Source organism: Hipposideros armiger, unplaced genomic scaffold (genome assembly GCF_001890085.2).
Source record: "Hipposideros armiger isolate ML-2016 unplaced genomic scaffold, ASM189008v1 scaffold_53, whole genome shotgun sequence".
Lineage (NCBI taxonomy): Eukaryota > Metazoa > Chordata > Mammalia > Chiroptera > Hipposideridae > Hipposideros > Hipposideros armiger.
In genome coordinates, this window is record NW_017731403.1 from 3,540,619 (window position 1) to 3,564,795 (window position 24,177).

Consider the following 24,177-nt stretch of genomic DNA (forward strand, 5'->3'; position numbering starts at 1 on the left):
GAAAGTACAGGTTGCCATGTTTCATTTAGCATAAATTCCCAAATGCCTACATAATCTGTTCCTTGCCTGCCTCTCCATTCTAATTTTGTGTTTTGCTCCTCCTCCTTTTCTGTATATCTACACTGTCATTTCTTGGCTTCAGACTAAGTTAGGTTCTCTATTAATAGTCTCTCCTAGTACTCCTATTACAGTATTTATAAAAAAAACTTAGGGCCGGCTGAGTGGCTCAGTTGGTTAAGAGCTCGCTCAAGTGTTTGAGCTCTGAGCAACAGCGATTCAAGTCCAGCCCAAGCTGAGCTGCCGCTGAACTGCCAACAGGTGGCAGGATGGCTCAGCTAAAAAAAAAACACCAAAAAACAAAAAACTGTATAATTGATTATTAAATGTCTCTTTCTGGCCAAGAATTGAGTCAGTAATGATTATTGAATCATCATTGTATATAGAGCCTTTCAAAAGTCCACAAAACTTGAATCGATGACTGAATAAAGGGGAGATGTTCCTCTCCTTTTATAGATGAGGAAACTGATTTTAAAAGTTCAATAAAATGGAAAATAAGTTGATAAGGATGTGGAGAATTGGAACTCTCACATATTGCTGGTGGGAATGTTTAATTGTACAGCCATTATGGAAAGGTTGGCATTCTTCAAAAGGTTAAATAGAGAGTTACCATATGACCCAGAAGTTCTGCTTGTAGGTATTTACACAAGAGAATTAAAAACACAATTCATTCACACAGAAACTTGTCCATGAATGTGTATAAGTGTACAAGCCAAAAAGTGAAAACAACCCAAATGTCCATCAACTGATGAATGGACAAACAAATGTGGTATATCTATTCAATGGAATAGTATTCAGTCATATAAAGGAATGAAGTACTGATACATGTTACAACATGATGAGGCTTGTAAACATTATGCCTCACGAAAAGCCAGATACAAAAGGCCACATATTATATGATTTCCATTTATATGAAATGTCCAGAACAGGCAAACCATAGAAATGGAAAGTACATTAGTGATAGCTGAGGATGGCAAGGGGGGAATGAGTAGAATTTCTTGTTGAGATAATGGAATAATATGGAATTAGATTGTGTTGATGGGTACACAACATTATACTAAAAAATACTTAATTGTACATTTTAAAATCTGTGAATTTTATGGTATGTGAATTTTATATCAATAAAAAAGTTACAAGAAAAGAAGTTATTTAACTTGTGTAAGGTGATAACTTGGTGAGCCGCAAGATACAAACCCTTTCTGGAAGCCAACACCCATTTTGCTGCCACCTATGGTGGCCTGTAGTTACTGTCAGTCACCACCAGATGGTAGTGTTGAACAGAAATGTGTCCTGGGGACAATCTGTGGCTCTGCCCTGAATTACTTTTATGACAGTCATAAAAGATGATTGTCAAAATTGTGGGTCAATTAAAAAGAAAAATGTGCCTTCTGATTGAAATATACACCACCACCTATAACGTATTTTTGCATCAGAGTAAACCAGAAGCAGACAAAGCCTTTAGATCTGACGACTACTTTTTAGGGATTTAACAGGGAACAGAGGAACATGTGAAATGGCACCATGGCAATACAATCAGCAAAATCCAGACTGTGAAAATTCAGGATAAATGATCCAATTTTTTCAACAAATTGTAAAGAAAAACAGAGGGAGGGAGAACCTTTAGATTAAACGTTCCTTAAGAAATACATCAACCAAATGCAATGTGTGGACTTGTTTCAACTCTAATACAAACAAATCACTGTAAAAACATTTTCTTGAGACTATTTGGGGAATTTTTTAGTCACTTTTAGAAACGTGATATTAATGAACAATTTTTAATTTTGTAAGATGATGGTAACATGGTTATTTTATTTTTGAGTCCTTGTCTTTTTGAAATACATACTGAAATATTTACAGTTGAAATGATAAGAAATTTGGGATATGCTTAAAAGTGAGTTACGTAGGATTTTTTAAAGGTGGTAAATAGCAGGAATAACCTGAAATTTGGGAACCTAAATGTATACATTAATTCATTCAACAAACATCCTTTGAACACCTACTTTATTTGAGGCATGTGATTCTGAGAGAGAACATTTTCAGAGTAGTAAATGAACTACTGAAAGGTGAGATGGTATAAATGACTGACCTAACTGATGAGAGTAGTAGTGAAGGAGTGATAAGAGTAAATTATAGTTAGTTAAGAAATCTAAGGTTTTTTTAAAGTAAACTTTTATTTGTAATATTAAGAAAGAAAAATGCACAAATAATAATTGTATAGTATAAAAACTTTTTACAAAGTGAATACCCTGGTGTAGCCAGCACCCAGGGAGAGTTGAATTTTGAACAAAATATTCCTTGTAGCAATGGAGATGCATTAGAGTAGAAGTGGAGATCTTAAGCAAAGAAGGAATTAAAAATGCAAAAGCAGCAGATCCTCTTAAAATTCGAGGCTAAATATTGCTCTGGAGATATGAGACTTGAAAAACCATCTGTAGATCTGCTGGAGTCTTAGGGCAGCTTAATGAGCAGAAAATGGAATATATGTATATATATATTTAATATAAATGTCAAAACTTGTGCTATTTATAACTGAGGAACAAGTATTTATTAAATTCATTAAATCAAATCATTATTTACAGGTTTAAAAAAGTTATTGCAGCTATTATTGACTTTTACGATTTATATATTTGATTTTCTCAAGGTCACATCCAGAGCAGGAGCTGCAGTCTTTTAAGAGGCTTAGGTTTGTTCAATATTTAAAAATCACCTGTGTGGAAGAATTTCTTAAGTTAACAATGGTTATCTTTAACAGTAAGACTGAAGCCCATGCTATAGGCTTGCTGTAGCCATTCCTGAGGATAATGTTCTATAAAGTAGTTGCTTTATATCCTATTTTGCTGATTAGGAAATAGGCACAGATAGGCTAAGTAACTTGTCCATAGTCATATCACGGTGTTTAGTGGCAGAGCTGGTATTTAGACCAAAGCTGGCCGGCTTCAGAGTTAATAGGGTTGTTGTGAAGATTCTTAGTTATAAATATAAGTCACTTAAAACAATGCCTGACTCCATGTGTATAATAATAATTTTTAGGTATCATTAATGTTATTGTAATTATCAGTATTTCAGAGAGAAATTCTGGTAACACAAGGAAATCTCCCTTCCCACATGGGAAGAAGTCCCACTTGAGTCTTTTAAGTGGATGAATTGCTATGAGACTTCCATATTTATAGCGTAGATGAAATGCACATTTAAAAACATCTATTTGGGGGGCTTTTGGAAGTTAAAAAATTTTCTAAATTCCCTTGAAAAGAACTTCATATGAGTAGTTAAGGTTTGTTTTCTATTGAGAATATAATTTAAATGAATGTTAACTATTCCAATTCCTGTTGTAACAGAATTGAAGCAGGATGGTGGTAAGCCCTATCTCACAGTAATTACGGGGAGAGGAAACCACAGCCAGGGAGGAGTTGCTCGCATCAAACCAGCCGTCATTAAATACCTAACAAGCCATAGCTTCAGGTGAGTGTAGATTTCTGTTACCAGTAATGGCAATTGCCCATATAGAGATAAACACAAAGAGTGTGCTCAAAACGATTTCTTTTTTTTTTTTTTCTTTTAAAGATTTTATTGGGGAGTTTGGGAAGGGAAACAGTGTTGAGGAATTGGGGAAGGGGAACAGCCAAGTTGTTGTCCTTCAATCTTATTTGTGGAGGGCACAGCTAGTTCAGCTCCAACTCTAGTCGCCATCCGGCCGCCCGTTGGCTGCTCAAGGTGCCCATGTTTAATCTTAGTTGCAAGTGGGCGTAGCCCACCATCCCATGCGGGAGTCCAACTGGCAACCTTGTTGTTAGGAGCACGTCCTCTCACCAGCTGAGCCATCTTGCCACCTGTTGGCAGCTCAGGCTCAATGACTGGCCCATGTGGGAATCGAACTGACGACCCTGTTGCTCAGAGCTCGTGCTCTTAACCAACCGAGCCACTCAGCCGGCACTCAAAACGATTTCTTAAAATAGTTAACTAAATTTAACCATCTGATTTTAGCCGCAAAGTCATGCTTAAATTATGATGTAACATTCCCTGCTGGATTTATGATGTCCAGTAAACCAGAAATGAAAGAAAATGTGTTTATTGTTGAAATTATCATCTGACAAAACTATTTGTATCATAAATTTTAACTCTAAAAGGAAATAAGTATATTTGTATTTCTTTGATAATGTATTATCCAAGGTAGTTAGATTACACGCATCATAGTTTAAGGGTACAGTTTAATTGTTTCTTTGAAAGTAAATATATATTTATGGATTTTGGCAGGAATTGGGAGCTTGTGCGGGAAATATGGTTATAATTTGGATGTGTTTAAACTTTAAAGAAAACATTCCAGTTGGTATGAATTTATACATCTTCATAAGTTAAATGCTATTGGTAATATTAGTTGACAAATATGAAATGTCTTTTTTCATCAAGTGATTATAATTCAAAAACAGAAAATGACAAGAGAAATCCAAGAATAAAGATCTGTTGATAGATTCCCTGAGGTTGTATATAATTAAGTACCCTCCTCCCCCTACTCCTAGTTTCAATTAGTGTAGCATATTTTGTTTATGTCATGTAATAAAATGTTGTTTCGTTACATTATAGAAAATAGTAGTATTAATTCTGAGCATGAAAACAGATGACATTTCAGAGGTACTTTTACAAAAGGAGTAGTTAGACCAGAACATTATCGTGTTAGGATTAATGATCCATTTTAGAGACTAGTGTTTTTTTTAAATTTCACAGTGAGGGAGTTGAAAGCTTTCATGGCCTGATTAATCAGACTTACCTATTATATTAGAGATTTCTTCTTGGTACTGACTTAATGCATAGAAATAATGTAATGCAGATATCATCTTATGCTTGATCCAGCATGCCCTTTTTCATGAAGGTCAAATTCAGGCTCGAGAATTTTGAAAAATCTTAAATTATAATAACTATTAAGTTAGGAGTAACCCCCAGCCATAGGATTGTATTTATTTTGATAATAGATTAAAAGGAACATAAGCATAGACACTGGTCCTTGATATTGACTTAATAAACGAGAGTACTTTGATAGTAAATATTATATTTAGCATAGGCACTTGGAATTAATTATCAGTATATTCCTTAACCAGTTTGAAATTTTTATCTTTAAAATGACTCTTCTCTCATTTTTGCAGGTTCTCTGAGATTAAACCAGGGTGCTTGAAAGTCATGCTTAAGTAAAATAAACGTCCTTGACTTAGAAGAGTGAAAGTTTGTAGGTTAATATTAGTTTTATTTGCATTTAGTAAATTTTACTCTCAACATGTGTTTTATTAGAAATAATGTCTAGTTGTAAAACAAAAAAACGTGATGTTTTTCAAAATTTAAGAGAAATTTAATTTTTTACTGAGTCAAATGCTAAATATGTCTGTTAAAAATATTAAAGAAAATTTTTACTGATTACAAATTGTCCAGGAAAATTATCAGCTCCAGTTTTAATGTTTGAAAGTGTGCTGATTCTTTCTGAGAGAGAAAATGTTATCTTTGTACTAATTATTTTACATTTAATGAGGTCTTAAAGGTGTCTATTAGAGGTATTTAAAGTGCTTTGAGATCTGGTTCATGACTTTCAAAGGCTGGTATTAAAAAAAGAAGAAGAAGAAGTAATGAAAGAAAGAGCTAACAAAGACACTGGAATGCTTTCAAAACAAAATTTAAAAAATAATTTTATTTTGCTACATCCTACAGGAAGGAAGACATGCTGTTGCACTTTCTTCTGGTTTGCGTTTGTATGTGACCTTGATCTCTTAACATTTGTTTCTGTTTGTCTGTGTGTGTGCATTTTCTAGGAGGAAAGTTGGGGTCTGAGATTATATTGCAGTTTTATACCTTCCATAGGCAGAAAAGTTTTCAGAGAAAGAGAAATGGCTAGATATCTACCAGTTGTTGCCGACTTTTGGAACTGCTTCTAGAACTGTCTATATAAGTGGTATTTAAGACAGTACTAAAGAGTTATCTTTTATATTGAGGCATGTAATTTCTAAACTGTAGTAGGTCAAAATCCTAGTAACTAAAAACAAATATAGAAAACATTTTTGATATAAAAGGAATTCTTACAATTTAAAAGTTTTTTACCTTTATTTTTCAAAAAGAGCCAACTTCCTAAAAGAAAACTTTCATTGACTTCTGTTTTTTGGTGAGCTCAAGTCTTGTGTGTCAATTATAATTTCCTTTATACAAGTTTAATGTGGTAAAGTATAATTTTCCAATATGAGACAATGGCTTAAATAAATTTGACTTTGGGGATATGGAGAATATTTTCAACATATATAATGTTAACAATTAATTGTGTTGCTTTTTGATAAGCTTAAAAAGTTATTTGGATAAAGAATTACAAAATTGAGCTGTTACTGAAGGAATTCTGAATTATAGATTGGCTTCCCAAAAGAACAGACATTTTAATGAAAATAAAACTCAAAAACATGTTTTTATATATCATGAAAGCATGCTTTAAAAAAAAAGAACCGTATTGTTGATTTTACTTTCACAAAAATAAAAATATGTTTATTATTTTTAAATGGTTACTGACTGGTATTGACGTATTATTCACATTCTTATGTTTGTAATAATTTGTTAAAAAGAAGAAAAAAATGCCAACAGTTTATCATATGTTTTTTGTAATGCCTAGAAGAGTTGTATACATTAAAAATAAAACAATTTTGTTCAACAATTTATAAAACTGCAGTTATTAGTTAATGATGCAAAATATTTTTATGTATAAATTAATACATAAGAAATGCGACTAACAATACTAAAACCTGGAGCTAATTGAGTGTGTGCAGCAGCATATTCATTTTTTGTGTTTTCATATTTCCTCACCCAGTTTGAAAAAAAAGTTGCTTTTGAGCACTTCAGCTAGACTTATTTCAGTATTATTATAATTATGATTGATGTGGGAACAGTCAACAAGAACAAGAGGTGAGATATTTTTTGGGCAGAAACCAAATGAAAACAGCTATATTCTATATTGTATCAACTTTAATTTTATGCTGTATTTTGGTATATCTAGGGCATTAATCGTCATTCATAAATATATAGGCACATTTTAAGCAGTAAATGTATTTTTATGAAATTGCTTAATCCCAAACTGCCACCTACCCATCTAGCATAGTTTAAGCAACACATAATTACAAGTATGAAAGAAAATTGTATAATTATTCCATTCTTGTTTTTCCATTTCTAAATCCTATGTGCCAAAGGTAAACATAGTTTGGTGATTATCAGATTTTTCTCTTTTGCCCATTTCTAAATCCTAGGTGTCAAAAGTAAAGATAGTGTGGTGATTTTCAAAGTTTTCATGGGTTGTTATATTTGTGCTAATACTTGATTCATTAGAATGGCTCTTTGAAAAAGTATTTACATTTGAAAAGTGTAACACTAAAAAAAGTGTAGTTTGGAATGTTTTTGTAACATTTATATCTTTCAATAGTCTCACCAGTATCTACCAGGGGAAAAAAGAGAACTAATGTGAAACTACAGGGGACATGGTGTTAGACTGAGGGGACTCTTAATAGTATTTTTAGTCCATCAACTTGAACTTGAGAAATGGAAGCATGTTGTCTTACATTATTAGCTGTTCATATATCTCAATTATATTATTTTCAAATTGAGTTTTTTTTCAATTTATTAGTGTTTCCATACTATTTGCAATTCTGTGGCCTTTAAATATAGGACATAGTATATAGAATTTTTTCTTTTTCTTTTTAAATTCAAGTGTTTTATATGATTAGAAAAAGGACACGTAATACCAAGATTCATTATTTCTGAGCTAGAAATTGGAAACTTTGAAACTCAGGAAATTGCTCTGACAATGTTTTAACTGTGCTCTCATTTAAGAAAATGACAGAATGTATAAAAAGACACAAAAATAATGTGTGCTGTTTTTTCCAAGTGCTTTTTCTAAATGCTTTTCCATTGTGCAATGAGGTGAAGTTCGATAATTTTTCTGTGTATTGGTTAAATATTGCTTATTTTTATTTACATGTTAAATAAATTTAAATGTTTGTGTGGCAAAAAATGTCATTTAAAAGATAAAGTAAGTTTATGTAGACTGTATGTTAATGGTGCTTATTTGAATAATGTAATCAAGTTTACAGTATTATTTAATGCCTCTTTATAGAATTTAATAGAGAAACAAGACCAGAATACATCTATATCCCGAAGAGCCTTTTAGAACTTCACATTATATGATGACAAATTTTATTATTTTCCTTAAAGTTGAGCAGTTGACTTTTATGGTCCAAATGATAACCTGTTATTAACAAATGACTGAATTAACCGTGAAACTGCTCATTAAAATACAACATTGCAGCTATCAGTTGGAGAATATATAATAAAATTTTCAGGTGGTGTATCAGAAATGAAAGCTTTTATTTGTACTATAAAGAAAATGTAATTTTGCTGTTAATGCTATACTTTTTTATTGAAAATGTTTTATAACTTTGCTTTAAAAAATTTCTTATGAAACCATTTGCAAAGTACATACTTAATTTAATAAAATACTTTAGCCACCATCCAGTGTGAGGAAATCCTTCATTTGATGTGGTAGGGTTAGTGGTTTAAATATTCAAATATACTTTATGCATAATTCTGTAATTTCAAGGGGAAAGTGTCATAAACATTTCATTTCTGTACCACAACTTTTATTCTAGTTTAAATTATTTTGCTGTAGCAAGTAGGGTCCTCTTTTGAACCAGATAAATGGATTAGCTAGGTTTATTTCTCCACACCCTTGTATCTTTTGACTGACATCAAATTAAGAATTGTGTCTCTAAGGGACTCAAGCAATACTTTAATATTAAAGACCTTTGAACTTTATTTAATTCCAAAGCAGAATAATTCACTCATTTAGCAAGAACTTAAATGTGTGTGTGTGTGTGTGTGTGTGTGTGTGTGTGTGTATTTTTTAAAGATTTTATTGGGGAATTGAGGGAGGGGAACAGCGTTGGAGAATCGGGGAAGGGGAACAGACAGGTAGACAAATTGCTCTTTTGTTTTTCAGTCTAGTTGTGGAGGATGTCGCTTCACTGGCCCATGTTGGTATGATCATTAGCTCTTTCTGGGTGAGGTAATTGGTCGCCAGTCATTGGTCGGCTGCTCACGGTGGCTCACGGCAGCTCTCACCTGTTGCCGGCCTCTCATGCTGGCTGCCAGCCACTCACGTAGCTCATTGCAGCCCTGCTGCAGCCTACACTGTCGCCGGCGACTCACAGCAGCCCAGTTCCAGGTTGAGCTGTTGTTGTTCATCATCTTAGCTGTAGAGGGCGCAGCGTCACTGGCCCTCAATGTGGGATCCGAACCGCAGCTCTGCTGCTCAGAGCTGGTGCTTCCAAGTGAGCTCTTAACCAGCTGAGCCACTCGGGCCCGCCCTAAAAATTTAAGAGGTAAGACTTGAACCTAGGTTCTCTGACTTCTAGTATAGAGTACTCTTATTCATAACAGTAAGAGTAATTACTTAAAAAGAAGTAATATCCTATTATCTCTTACTGAAATAGATGTGGCTGCACAGTATTTGCCCATGAAAATCTGTCATTTATAAATCTGCCTTCCTCTTTTATTCAAAGGAAGCTGGTATAGGTTTTCCCAATGGCAAAGACAAAAATTTATTTCAATATAAAATTCCAGAGGTATAGAGTCTAGGACTGATGGGTGTGCTCTTTTACATGAATTTTGGGAGATCTGAGATCCTTTTAGCTCACCACTCTATCATACACAAGGTGTAGGCCTCATTTTCCTAACCCAGGGTGGGTGACTAGAGTTCTAACCATCACATCTACCTTCTCTTGGAGGAAGGACAAAGAAGGGAGCAATGGTCAAGTGCCAGCAATCTTTTATAGAAGATTTTTAGAAGCTGCCATAGAATTCTACTTATATCTTATTGGCCATAGCTTAGTCACGTGGTCACACCTAGTTGCAAGAGAGGCTGGGAAATTGTCTTTATTTTAGACTGCCATATGTTCTGCTAAAATTAGGGCTTTCTCTTGGAGGAAAGAGAATGGATATTAGGGGAATGAATAGCAGTCTCTGCCACATCATTTTTTTTTTTTTTTAAGATTTTATTGGGGAATTGGGGAAGGGGAATATCGTGTTTTTCCAGGACCCATCAGCTTCAAGTCTAGTTGCCGCTTTCAATCTAATTGGGGAGCAGGGGGGTGGCGCAGCCCACTATCCCATGCGGGAGTTGAAAGGCAACCTGTTAAGAGCTCGTGCTCTAACCAACAGCGCCACCCGGCCAGCCCTGCCTTGTGATTTTTGATCACTGAATACAAATGTAAAAAATAGTTCTTGATACACTTCTTCAACAGGCCTTTGTTGATGACTACCATGTGCTAGGAATAATAAAAGGGTAATCACCGTTGTATATATTTTAACTTAAATATTCAAATAATATTACTAAGACGTGGCTCATGGAATGGGCTGCCAGTTGATGACTGAACTGGTAATGGGATCACTTTTGATCTGATAACTGAGTGTGGCAACTAGATTAGGTATAAATTCTAGTGATACTGCTTAGTTAATATATTTGCATTATTGCTTTTGTGTTTTCTTAAACATTAATCACACCAATGTGTAATATCTCAGTACTTGGTATAAGTGATTTAAAGCTAAAACCAGGGTAGGGAGATGTAAATATGTGTATGTGACTGAAGAACTAGAAACAGCATAAGAAAGAACTGGAAGCACCAGGTTGGGAAGGAGGGGTAAGGAATTCTTTTTGGAGGTGGTGAATTTGAACTTTGCTCTCCTGATTGAAATGTTTCAGTGGCTTTCTGTGGGAAGAAGTTTAAACACTTCAAATTCATGGCTTTTATACATATATAACTATACAGTCATACCTTTCATAGGTTCTGGAGCACTCTAATCTATTTTTAAATTGAATTTGTTAGAGTTTTAATAGCTAATTAACTATTGACATTTTAATATTAAATTAATAAAGTGTAAGCAAATTCCTTAACACAAGGAACGACTATATTTTGGGATAGAGAAATAACAGAGAACTTGATCAATTGGCAGTTCTATTTCTGGTCAGATTCAGGAGCAGCTGCAGGGGATGGAGGTGGGGTAAAGAAATGAGGTGGAGTTATTTTCCAGCTTTATTGAGATACTAATCGACATAACATTGCATAAGTTTAAGGTGTACAATGTGATGATTTTATACATGTATATATTGTGAAATATTTACCACAATAAGATTAGTTAACGTATCCTTCACCTCATATAATTATCATTTTGTTATGAGAACATTAAAGCTCTACTATAGCAACTTTTAAGTATACAATATTATTAACTATAGTCACCATGCTGTACCTTAGATCCCTGGAACTTACTCATAACAGAAAGTTTGTACCCTTTGACTAACCCCATTTACCCTACCCCTCAGCCGCTGGCAACCACAACTTTACTCTGTTACTATGTTTAATATTTTTATTTCCACATATAAGTGAGATCATACAGTATTTGTCTTTCTCTCTCTGACTTATTTCGCTTAGCAGAATGCCCTCAAGGTCCATCTATGTTCTTGATAATGGCAAGATTTCCTCCTTTTTATGGCTGAATAATATTCCACTGTATATATACATGCCACATTTTCTTTATCCATTCATCCATTGATGGACACTTAGGTTGTTTCCATGCCTTGGCTATTGTGAATAATGCTGCAATAAACATAGGAGTCCAGATACCTCTTTGAGATACTGATTTTGTTTCCTTTGGATATATACACAGAAGTGTGATTGCTGGGTCATATGGTAGTTGTTTTTTAAAATTTTTTGAGGAACCTCTACTGTTTTCCATAGTGGCTGTACCAATTTACTTTGCCACCAGCAGTGTACCAGGGTTCTGTTTTCTCCATAAGCTTGCCAGCATTGGTATCTCTTACCTTTTTGATAATAGCCATTCTCATCAGTGTGGGGTGATCTCTCATTGTGGTTTTGATTGCATTCCTGATGATTAGAGATGTTGAGTACTTTTTCATATACTTGACCACTTGTATGTCTTTGGAGAAATGTCTATTCAAGTCCTGTGTTCATTTTAAAAATTGGATTGCTTGGTTTTTTTTGCTGTTGAGTTGTATGAGTTCCTTGTATATTTTGGATATTAGCCCCTTGTCAGATATATGATTTGCAAATATTCCTATTTCATATGTTGCCATTTAATTTTGTTGATTGTTTCCTTTGCTGTGCAGAAGCTTTTTAGTTTGATATAGTCCCACTTGTTGATTTTTGCTTTTGTTGCTTGTGCTTTTGGTGTCATATCTAAAAAAATCATTGCCAACACCGATGTCAAGGAGTTTACCTCCTGTGTTTTCTTCTAGTAGTTTTATGGTATGAGCCCATACTATTAGGGTTTTATGGATAGGCATAATCAATTATTAACTCCATTTCTAGCCTGTCTCCCCTCTCTGGAGGATGGGGAGTGAGGCTGAAAATTCCAGGCTTTGTCTCTGGTGACCAGCTCCCATGCAGTAGCTATCCAGGGTCCCACTCAGAGTTACCTCAATAGAATAAAAGAGGCTCCTACTACTCTTATCATTTAGGAATTTACAGGGGTTTTAGGAGCCTTGTGCCAGAGATGGTGTCAAAGACAAATACAGTAAAACGTTGTATTGCGAGTAACGTGGTTTGCGAGTGTTCCGCAAGATGAGCAAACATTTCTAATACATTTTAACGTGGTAAACGAGCGATGTCTTGCAATACGAGTAGTTTGTTTCTAGAACGAATTATGCTCACAAACCAAGGTATTACTGTATTAGAACAAGAGATGCTTCTAGTGTTCTTAACACTTAGGAAATTACAACGGTTTCAGAAGCTCTGTGCCAGGAATAGGGGTGGTGGGGAGCGGGGCAGAGACCCAATATGTATTTTCTATTATCTCACAGTGGTTATATTTTTTAAAGTTTTTACTTCTTGAAAAAGAGATACATCCTGAAATATTTACATAAAATGATATGATGTCTGGAATTTACTTGAAAATAAGATAAAGTGGGTGGGGTACTTATGAAATAAGATTGGCCTAAGTTGGTAAATGTTGAAACTAGGAGTTAATTATTTTATAATGTCTACTTTTGAATATATTTAAAACTCTATTATAAAAAATATTTTTAAAAAGTTGGTAGACGATCTGGAGAAGTGGACTCGACTTGGTTCTGGAAATGATTTCCAGGACACTGCAGAATTAACCTGTCGCGGTAGCTGCCATCTCTGCCATAATTAAAACGCGAGGAATCAGGTGGACACCTTGGCACCATTGCCACAACTCGCTCTCGGCATACCCAGAGCTGGTGACTAGACACCAGCAAAGTGTTGCAGAAAAACCTGACATCTCCATAATGATTTTTTGGAAGAATAAGCCGCAGCAGTAGATAGATGGCCTCCAACTTAATTCTGCCTCCCAAATCTCCTAAGAGTGTATCTAGTTGGTAGAAACTATTTTGTATCCGGATTTTTACCTGCAAAAGGGGTCTAGAAAATGTAGTTTTAAACTTTCTAGCCTCTACAGTAGCTTATTAGAAGCAAGTGGAGCTACAGGGTGAATTATCAAGTGTCTGCATTTATGACACTGATGGTACTTGTCAAACCAGGTACTAGACATAAAATAGGTTGATGTATTTATCACAAAAGCTTTGCATGTCAATTGGTGTATGTAGAGGTATGCCAGGGGGTACCTCAAGTCTAGGACAAATACAGCATATCTTTCAGGAGCATTTTACTAAATGGCAAATACATGTTATTTGTACTTTATTTGTATATTGAAATAAAAAAATGGATAAATTGTGGAGAAGAATGGAAAACTTTGCCTTATTTTAAAGATAAGATAGTAGAGTTCAAAGAGATTAATTTTTGGGCCATTTGCCTGGATTCCCTTTCCTCAGAGTAATGGTTCTCAAACTTGAGTGTACAGAGGAATCCACAAAATGCTCAGTTAAAATGCAGATTTCTGCTTTTCCTCTGCGCAGCGTACTGAGGTGGCACTCACCTCCTACTCGGTATCATGGCTGCCCTCACACCACTCGTAAAGCTCAAGATCATCAAAAAGAGGACCAAGAAGTTTATCCGGCACCAGTCAGACAGATATGTCAAAATCAAGCGTAACTGTTGGGAACCCAGAGGCATTGACAGGTTGTGCAGAAGATTCCAGGACAGATTGTGGTGCCCACCACTGGTATGGGAGTAACAAGAGAACAAAGCACAGGCTGCCCAATGGCTCTCGGAAGTTCCTGGTACAAAATGTCAAGGAGCTTGAAGTGCCTGATGTGGCACAAACCTCACTGTGCTGAGACTGCTCACAATGTCTCCTCAAAGAACATCAAAGCCATTGTGGAAAGAGCAGCTCAGCTGGCTGTCAGTCACCAATCCCAATGCCAGGCTACTCAGTGAAGAAAAAGTAGGCAGCTTGTGTGCAAATTGTGTTTTAATAAAACCATAAAATTTTGGAAAAAAAAATACAGATTTTTGCCCTCCTTTAGACTTCCTCAGCAGGTTGGGCCCTGAATTTTAAATTAATACCCCAGATGATTCAGGTGGGCCATGTTAAGAAAAGCTACCCTACTGGGGTACCCACCACAAAGACTTGACCCCTTTCTTAGCTACTTAAGTTAGCGTTCCTTGGTTTCTGCCCCAACTCTGGTTTGCAGGTCCTCAACTGTAATCAACTCTGCCATGGGACACAGAAAAAAAAAAAAAGTACTGTTTTAAGTTTACATTGAGTAACTTATTTAATCCTCAGAATAATCCAGTGAGGAAAATTGAGGCACAAAGAGGTTAAGCAACTTGCCCAAGATTACACAGATAAGAGGTGATGAAACCAGGATTCAAATCAAGGTAATCAGGCCCCAAAGCCTGTGCATTTAACCATGATGCATACTACCTCAGCAACGGTCTAAGAAGCTCATACTTAACGATTTATCAAGGAGAAACCCAAGATACATTTTCCCTGGGCTGTCATAGTAAGCTAATGAACCTCCACTGCCCTCCCTGGCAGTCTCCTCAAAACCTGTCAGCCTTCAACAATCTCTTCAAGGCCCTGGGAGTTTTTACTAATTCTCTCTTCAAGGTTCTTCCAGCTTCTCTCCACTGCCAAGTTCCAAAGCTACTCCCACATTTTTAGGTGGTGGTTATAGAAGAAGCCCGTCTTGATACCAAAATGAGTATGAGTTATCTATTGCTGTGAAAAAAATTTCTCCAAATTTAGTGGCTTAAAACAACATTAAACATTTATTATCTTCGGGAGTGGCCTGGCTGGGGGGTTCTGGGTTGGAGGTTTCATGAGGTTGCTGTCAAGACATCACCTGGGTTAGTCGTTCAAAGGCTTGACTGGGGCTGTGGAATCCACTTCCAAGGTGATGAGTCACTTGCATGGCTTGTAAATTGGTGCTGGTTGTTGGTGGGAATCCTCAGTTTCTCCTTATGTAGGCCTCTCCACAGGCTGCTCGAGTGTCCCTACAACATGGCAGCTTTCCTGAGTGGGCAATCCATGAGAGCAAAACAGGAGCTGCAATGCCCTTGATCACCTCGTGTGGGAGGTCTTACACTATTACTTCTGCCAAGTTCTATTTATTAGAAGCAAACTACTAAGTTCAGTCCACATTCAAATATAGTGAAATTATTGGGTTGTCGGAAAAGTTGTGACGTATTTTTTTCTATGTTTTTCGTAGCAAAAATGCGTCATGACTTTTCCAACAACCCAATAGCTCTACTTTTTGAAGGAAAGAGGGTCAAAGAATTTGTGGGCATATTTATAAACCGTCATTTCTACCGTGTGCCAAGCACCACTAGGTACTTGGCAAATATATGCAATATAATCTTTATAACCACCCTGTGGGATAGGTTTTATTGCCCACATGACATGGGTTTCCAGCCTACCCAACACGTATTCTTTCTTATTACAACTCTGTTCAGGTATCTGGTGGCATTGTGCTCAGTATAGACTAACCCCAATCTAGCCCAAGAGGGTGAATTGTGATTGGTCAAAAAGGCAATTATGGCAATCCTATTTCCCTTTGCCAGTGATGAGTTAAAGGGTGGATGGATATATGACCAAGCCCCAGGGACTTTAAAATTCTACTATGAGGGTTATAGGAAAAGTTCTCCCTAGTATAGAGAAGCACCTGGGAGGAAGTCCACTCTCCTTCCCCAAGACTTTGTGTCTACATGTAATGCCTGGAATTGCAGGTGCCAATGTTGTAACTATGAAGAGATAAACCTAAGGCCCAAGCCAATGTGCTAAGGATGGTGGAGCATAAAAAGGAAAGAGCCTTTCCTCTTGATGACATCACTGAGCCACTCAATTTACCATGGAAGCGATCTTAAGCCACCTTGTTATGGGAGACAGTTAAGTTACTTTTGGTTGGGTTTTCTCTTACAGCTGAAAGCACCCTAATGGATATATCTTATTTTACAGATTAGGGAACCGATGTTCAGAGAGATTATGTCACTTGCCCCAATTTTTCCAGCTAATAAATAGCAGAGTCACATTTCAGGATGAGATCTGTATATCCTAAATGATTTTTCTCCAGCAATTCTCAGGAGTCAGGGAGGACAGACGGACATCATTTGGGCTAAGCAATGACTGGCAAACAGGTATGGTAGAGGGTCAGCGTGGAAAGGAAGCGGGAAGGAATTTAGGGTGCTGTGTGTATAAAGTTGACTGAGAGCTACAGACTGGGTATGAGGTCAGGAGGAATCCACAGGGGCTGATAGACTGGAGATATGGAGGTAAATAGTGAAGGCCTCATGAAGGTAAAGAACCGACTCAGAAAGTGTGAGGGAGAGGGTAAGTGGAAGGAGGTTGTAGGAATGGAGAGAATTTCAGACTTTCAAGATATCAGGATGTAGATATTTATTCCCAACAGAGTTTGATTTGTGGCTGATGGTTATAAGAGTAAAGAAGGTCTCAGAATTGACATTGAGTTTCTGGGTCATCCATTTATGTATATATTGCCCAGGAAGCTGACAGGTAATGGAGTGAAGAGGAATATTGAAAGTCAGTCTGCTGAAAGTATTGATGAATTAAAAAATGTTTTGTTTTGTTTTAATTTTCAATCAGAATTCCCCGGCCCTTTTTTTTTTTTTGACAGTAATAGCAAACCATCCATTTTTAAAGTTTCTGGACTCTTATCAGCAGGAATTAACTAGGTATGTCTTTGGGATCATGTAGTTGTTTGTGTCTACTTTAGTGGATACAAGAAAGGAACAAACTAACCACTGGAACACAAGGGTAGCATACTGCTCCAGCTAGAATCCCGCTGGCTCATCTGAGCACGTCACACCTGAATGCTTTAGTGGAGCAAAGGAAGAGAGATGCTCTTGATTTGTTTTCAAAGCAATTTTGTTTGAGTGAACAAACTGTCATCATTAAGTCAAATGTTTTAATCACTTAGACTTTCAGCCCGAGACACAAAGTTTTTCTAACACCCTACCCTGAAATAAATTTACTAATAAATCCCAAAGATTTATTACAAATAGTACAATTCATAATTGCTTTCCTCTTTTCTTTCTTTAGACAAACACCAAATAAAATGCAGGTGAAGGAAATGAAACACAACTGGAAGCGGACTTAGAAATTAACACTAACCCTAACAAATCTAAAAATTATGTTGTTAATGTGAATCTATTTAAAATAAAGCAGTTGGGTTACTGCTTTTCAAGTAAGGTAACACAATCATACTGCGACAAAGTTTTTTCCCTGGGTGGAAAAAAAAAAGCTTAATCTTTTAAAAACACACAAGTTGTTTATGCTTTATTTGTTTAGCTGTGGTCATGGAGACTATCCCAATTTTTCAAAATATCCTTTTGCTACTGATGGCATAAAAGACTCAAAGTGCTGCTAGACATAAGGACCAGAGTTTTTTTTATCATAAATGATGATTTGGGGTAATGTTTCGGAACATTTGATATGGATAGTCAGATGAAAGATACCAAAATGTCAAAAATAATTTTTTCAATTTTCATGGTCCCCATCCTTAACCCTGATAGGATCTGACTCAACACAGCCCTGCTATGAGGAAAGATTTATAAGAATTATTCTGTTTTAATCTACTATTTTGTAGCTACTGGAGGGAGGTGATGGATGGAGTCATCAGGAGGAGCTGAGATGATTGTGGGAGATGGAGTTTCTTAGGTCTTTCTGAAACAATTCTTTGCAGTGGTACTTCACTGTTATTTGAAGTCACTTCTTTCCTGTTCATTTATCCATCTGAATATATGAAAACCAGTGAAATATACTTAAAAAGTTACCCACTATTTTGGATAATCTCAGTTTCCCTATTTAGATAAACAATTGAGAATGGATGGCACACTCCTGAATCTGTGATAACTCTGAAGTGGACGGAGCTATAATGTAAGAAGTGCTCACTGTCTTTTTAAGCTCTGGGCTAAGTTTTTCTTTTCATTGTGCTGTCTTTTCTTGGGCAAAATTAACTTCTTCCTTCCAAAAATAATGCCTGGCCTTTGGTTACTTAGGAATCTATTTTTAATTAATTTTTTATTACATTCATGAAATTAAATTATTTGCTAGAACCCCTCTGAATATAGTTTCTCCCTTGGCTGTTACATTTCTTGGTTTCTGTCCTTGGAGTTATGTTAATAATTTAAGGTCATGTACCTGTGATTTCATTATAAACGAACTCAAACCTTCTTAGTAAGTAGGCAGGATATAAATCAATCAATCTATATGTTTAAGGGGAAAAGAAGCAAGGTACACAGGGGTACTTACAGTATGATCCCATTTGTGGTTTTAAAAAACAATATATATATTGGAATTGTAATCGATAAGAATGATATTGGGGGTGGGAGGGCAGTAGATGGGGAGGAGGGTTGTTTCTTTTGAGGGGTGAAAAGGATAACTATTGCATTGTTCTGTACACCTGAAACTAATAAAAAAAAACCCAAAAACAATATATATAGATAAATCCACTTATATGTTATACATCTCTTTCTATGTGTACACACACACACACACACACACACACACACACACACACGAATGCAAACCCACACATAGAGTGAAGATCCTGGGCCCCAAAGACAGCCTCAGAGACCATCTTATTCAGAAGACAGAGTCATTCTAATCTTTATTTGTATACCTCAAAGGACTTATATGAAACACTTGTATGTTTTGATTAATACAAATTATATAAAGTATAGCTTGTATGCACACCTCTTTAACTCTGCATTCCCACTTAGTCTTTCTGTCTTCCACTCTTTCATATCCTGTAGATACCCCAAAGCCACTGTCTCCATATTTCTTACTCTCTTCCATTCACCAAAACCCTCCATGATATCTTTGCCAGGCTTCATGTACCAGCCCTCCGTTTTTGTTTCCATTTCTTTTTCCCCCCCTCTCTGTAGTGAACAGGGCTGGGCCTTTTAGCTATAAATCTCTTACCTCAACTTCTTTGGGTTTTCACTTATACCCCCCCCCCACCTTCATTTGTCCTATCTGCATAATAAGGCAGAGGGAGGTATGAATGCAGGAGGTGGGAAGGGGTCAGGGTGTAAACATCAGAGCTTCTTGTTAGTAGGTAGGAAGATGTAAAGAAACAATACTCCCACAGTGATAATTTTTGTCCCATTACACATGAAGATTTTCTGAAAGGTCCTATAAGAAACTGAAGAGCAGGTCACCTTATGGGTGGGCCTGGGAGTCAGAGATCGGAGAGGGAGATTTTACTTGCATTGTCTGAACAGATTTTAAAAAACACAAAACTGTGTATTGTTTTTAGAATATTTTTAATAGACATAATTAACAGATGCATATTTTAAAATGTAGAAAATGTCATAATTGATAGAGTGAATTATTTAGTGTGCAAATTATATGTATAATATTTCACTTTAGACTGCTTTCTAGTACCAAATGTTATAATGAGATAATTTAGCTGATATGTGATGATCCAATATTATCAGGAAAATAATATACCTTTCAAATTCTTAAATGGATACTTTAACTGCTGGAAGAAGGGAGGACAGATCCGGCAGATCTAATACGTGAGTAATAGGAGTTCTAGAGTGAATTGGAAAGGAAAAGGCAAATTTAATAGATGCAAATTTTCCTAAGCTAAATGAAGATCTGTATTTGAAGTTTAAAGTTCTCATTAAGTTCTAGGAAGCATTGATGAGAAAAGGCGCACACTTAAACATATTCTGACAGGGGCCGGCTGAGTGGTTCAGTTGGTTAAGAGCTTGCTCAAGAGTTTGAGCTCTGAGCAACAGCAGTTCGATGCCCGGACCGAGCTGAGCTGCCACTGAGCTGCCAACAGGTGGCAGGATGGCTCAGCTAAAAACAAAAAACAAAACAAAAAAACATATTCTGACATAATTCCTGAATCCCAGAGTTGAAGAGAAAAATCTTTTTCTAGACAGGAAGAAGAAATTATTTACAAAGAGAGAAGAATTAGACTGGCATCAGACATTGGACTATCTATACCTCGTGAGAGACAAGGAGTGTAACCTAACAGGTCTCTTTCCAGGCTAGCCTCATTCACCTGCCAGAGCAAAAGGGATCCAGAAATGGAAGGATTCCAAGACTATATCACTGATATACCCCATCTGAGGAAACTAAGAGGATTCTAACAACAAATTAATGACAACAGAGATCTCAAGGAGGAGAAGTAGAAAGAAAAAAGTGGTGAGTGAACAATGAGCCTTGTAATATACATGGGTAATGATGGAATGACTGGGAATGTGTACTATTCGTGTTAAAGACTCTTCTTACGATAAATGAGACTTACCTAATGAGAGTCTGAAAGTAAAAGCTGCAAAATTTCTCAGCAAAACCCAGGAGGTGGAATTGGGGGAAGAAGAATGGAAAGTAAAAGCATTCTAAAAGTATTATTGAGATGGAGGGAAAGTATCAGGAAATAAACTAACATGGAGGGGAAATAATATTTTTTTCATAGACTAGTAATAAAATGTGTTGATGATGCATGCTAAAAAATAAGACAACCACTAGTGGAATGGGAAAGCGTAATACCATTTTGAAATTAATGTGAAAGGGAATAAATTATTCTTGATCATACTAGTAAATATAAGTAAAAGGGAAATTAGGTAAGCAAAGTTCAACAGTAATCATAAGCAAAAGAGAAGGAATAAATCAAGACTATCAGTGATTATATTAAATGTAAATGAGCTCAATTTTGCCATCAAAAGACAGAGACTGTCACATTAGATCAAAAACAAACCCAGCTATGGTGTTTTGGCGGTGGTGACCGTGGCCTCAAGCTCCGTGGTCATGAGCAGGAACCAGCCTCAGAAGCACTTCACCTACTTCGAGTCGCTGATTGCCATGTCTAGGAAGGTTGTGCAGGAAAAGACCTATGAGAAGTAGGGGCCCAAGTGGGCGCGGCTGCAGGCGGAGCTCGCACGCTTTCCTCTCCTGCGCAGGCCGATGGGCCAGAAAGTGGTGCACTTCCGGGATGAGGGTGTTTCTCCCAACTTTCACATTTGCTCTGCTATTATTTTAAAAAGGATATCATGTTGGCGATCTTTAGTGGTGTATGTCTGACCTGTGGGACCAGTGTCTGAATAGTTACATTTACTTTATGGTTTCAAAATTTTAAGTCTAATTATAAATGGTAGTGGAAGGATTATTTTCAGACGCCTAAATGTCACATACTTCTTGGTATATCAGTATTGCCTTTTGTTTTTGGAAACACTTTATTATGTGTGATTAAGTGATATATCTGCACTTGTTAGCGCTTACATGGGCACCAAATTATTCATGCCTTTCTTTCCTCTCTTTGCTTGCTTGTTTTGGGGTTTTCTCCTATTCACTAGTGCTCTTGAAACCGAGGCCAAACGAGTCAGGTTTCACTCTGAAGAGGTTGGGGAGAGGAAGACAAAAGAGTCTGAATGCAAACCTAAGGACTATTGCTTTGTCTGGAGTCCTTGGATAAGGCTTGCTTGCATAAGGCTTGAAATTAGCATGTAAGCGAAGTCAGCGAAGGAATTCACTAATATCCTGGAATCTCCCAAGGTCAAACAGACCAATACCCTCTGAAATTGTGGGTAACTGTTTACCTTTTTAGACTTTTAGAGATGTCTTCTCTGCCCAATGGTAGCAGTCATTCAGAATTGAGTAATATATTTGAGAACCTTATTACAACTTTACCACTAGATGTCAGAAATTAGCCCGTGAACCCTGCACAACTTCATCAACAGAGTAATACTTGATGTATTTTTTGTTTGGTTCACACTTCTCATGAGGTTCAGAATACTAACCAGATAACTTTGAGATTTAAAGGGAACCCCTGTATCTTTTTTACATCAAATTTTAGCAACTAAATTACTTGGAGCCTTTAATCCACCCTCAATCATTAATCTTAATTTTTTTTCCCACTTACTCACTATACACACTTATATACACTTACCATCCCAACGTAAGTATTCATGTGTTAATATATTTAAAGATTACAAAGAAAACAAAATTAACTACATAGACTTCTGATACGGATACATGCATGAGCTCAACAGACCTCATCCATTTTTATGCTCTAATAGGAAATTGTTGACTTCATATATTTTTTCAGCTCTGTCTTTTTGGCTGGATGTTACCAAATGAGGTCATTCCCTATTCCATAACTGTATCAAGTTATGCATTAACTTTAATAATTGAGATTGTGTGTCATGTGCAACTATTTTAAATATCCTCATTTTGTTAAATGGTCTTTTCCACTTTAGTTTCTCTTTGGTGTATTAGAAAGGGATTAAAAACAGGGAATAAGTGATATAAAATATATATTTTTTTATAATTGAGAGATTTCATTATTTGTTGGAACTTGTTTGATAATTCAGTTTTTGTATTTCTATAAAAGCTGATTGGCATATTTTATTTAGTGGTGTCCAGGTTAATGATTTTATCAGTTACATTGGGGTTTGGTAGAAACATTTAGATATGTTTAGCCTGTCTTGCTGCGATGCATATTTAAAGGACTGGCTTACACTTTTCTCAGGCTGTCTTCAGCCCTTGGCAAACCCCTGCAAAGTGAGGTGCCAGAACATGCTATTAAGTCATTGTTAGCTATAGGTTTATCTCTGCTGACAGGAACTAGACAGGAAAACAGGAGCTGAGCTCCAGGAGAAGGCTGCCAACCCCCTTGGCAGGATGAGAGTGCCATCTTGTACCTTGCCTATTGTTGCTGTGATTGGTGTCCCTGCTAGCTTTGCTCCCAAGAATAATGGTGAGTGGCAGTCCCCAGGCAACATGGCTAGAGAAGCAGTTCAAAGTTGTCTGATGACATTTAGGTTTAAGTTGGATTATCCCCTAAGATGTGGGCAGGTATTATGGGTTTAATTGTGTCCTCCCCAAATTCATGTTGAGGTCTTAACCCCAAGTACCTCAGAATGTGATCTTATTTGGAGGTAGGGTCTTTACAGAGGTAACCAAGTTAAAATGGAGTCACTTGGGTGGGCCCTAATTCAAATACTCTGGTGTCCTTATGAAAAAAGAGAAATTTGCACAGAGATATACATAGAGGGGAGACTATGTGAAGAGGAGAAGATGACCATCTACAAACCAAGGAGAGCAGCCTGGAATAGGTGCTGCCCTCACACCCCTCAGAAGGAACCAATCCTGCTCACACTTTGATCTTGGACTTCGAGTCTCCAGAACTGTGAGATGATCATTTTCTGTTGTTTAAGTCACCCAGTATCATGGTACTTTGTTATGGCTGCCCTAGCAAATGAGTATAGTGGGTTTGGATCAATGTAACCCAGCCGTGTGTATGTAAGTCTGTGAGAGGCACCATTTCACAGCCACCTTTCCAACAACATATATTATAATCTCCCAATATCCAGCACATGGCCTGCCCATGGTAGTTGAATGAATGATTATATCGAATCTATGATGTTCCAAAGGTAAGAACTTTTTTGTCTTTCTGTAAAACCCTACCCAACATATCCTGTAGGTATCTCTAAGAGTGTGCCTAATTGATACCTTCCTCATGGAGAGAGTACGCCCAATTGACACCTCCCTGATGATGCCTATTTGCTCCCCCAAATTCCCATGCCAGAACAAAGGAAGGTGTCCACCTATATCTAGTTCTATTCTCATCATCGATAGAGGGCATCCTTTGCAATCCAGTGAACTCTGCCTTGAGCCCCCTGTGTTCTCAGAGGGGTTGGTTTT

At 36.6% G+C, this 24,177-nt stretch overlaps 1 protein-coding gene across 9 annotated transcripts in view; it reads left to right on the forward strand.

Annotated features, from left to right (window-relative positions):
• N4BP2 (NEDD4 binding protein 2) overlaps positions 1–20,679 on the forward strand; it is a 93,789-nt gene extending 73,110 nt beyond the window's left edge. For 6 of the 9 annotated variants that reach the window (XM_019640830.1, XM_019640835.1, XM_019640827.1 and 3 more), the window contains 2 exons: positions 3,393–3,516; positions 14,012–14,447. In XM_019640830.1, coding sequence (XP_019496375.1) covers positions 3,393–3,516; positions 14,012–14,147 — 260 coding nt within the window. In that variant the 3' untranslated portion in view covers positions 14,148–14,447. Of the gene's footprint in view, positions 1–3,392; positions 3,517–5,192; positions 8,571–14,011; positions 14,448–20,521 lie in introns of those variants that run through there. The other 3 variants (XM_019640828.1, XM_019640834.1, XM_019640833.1) reach the window with 3 other exon arrangements.
• Positions 20,680–24,177: the final 3,498 nt, after the last annotated feature.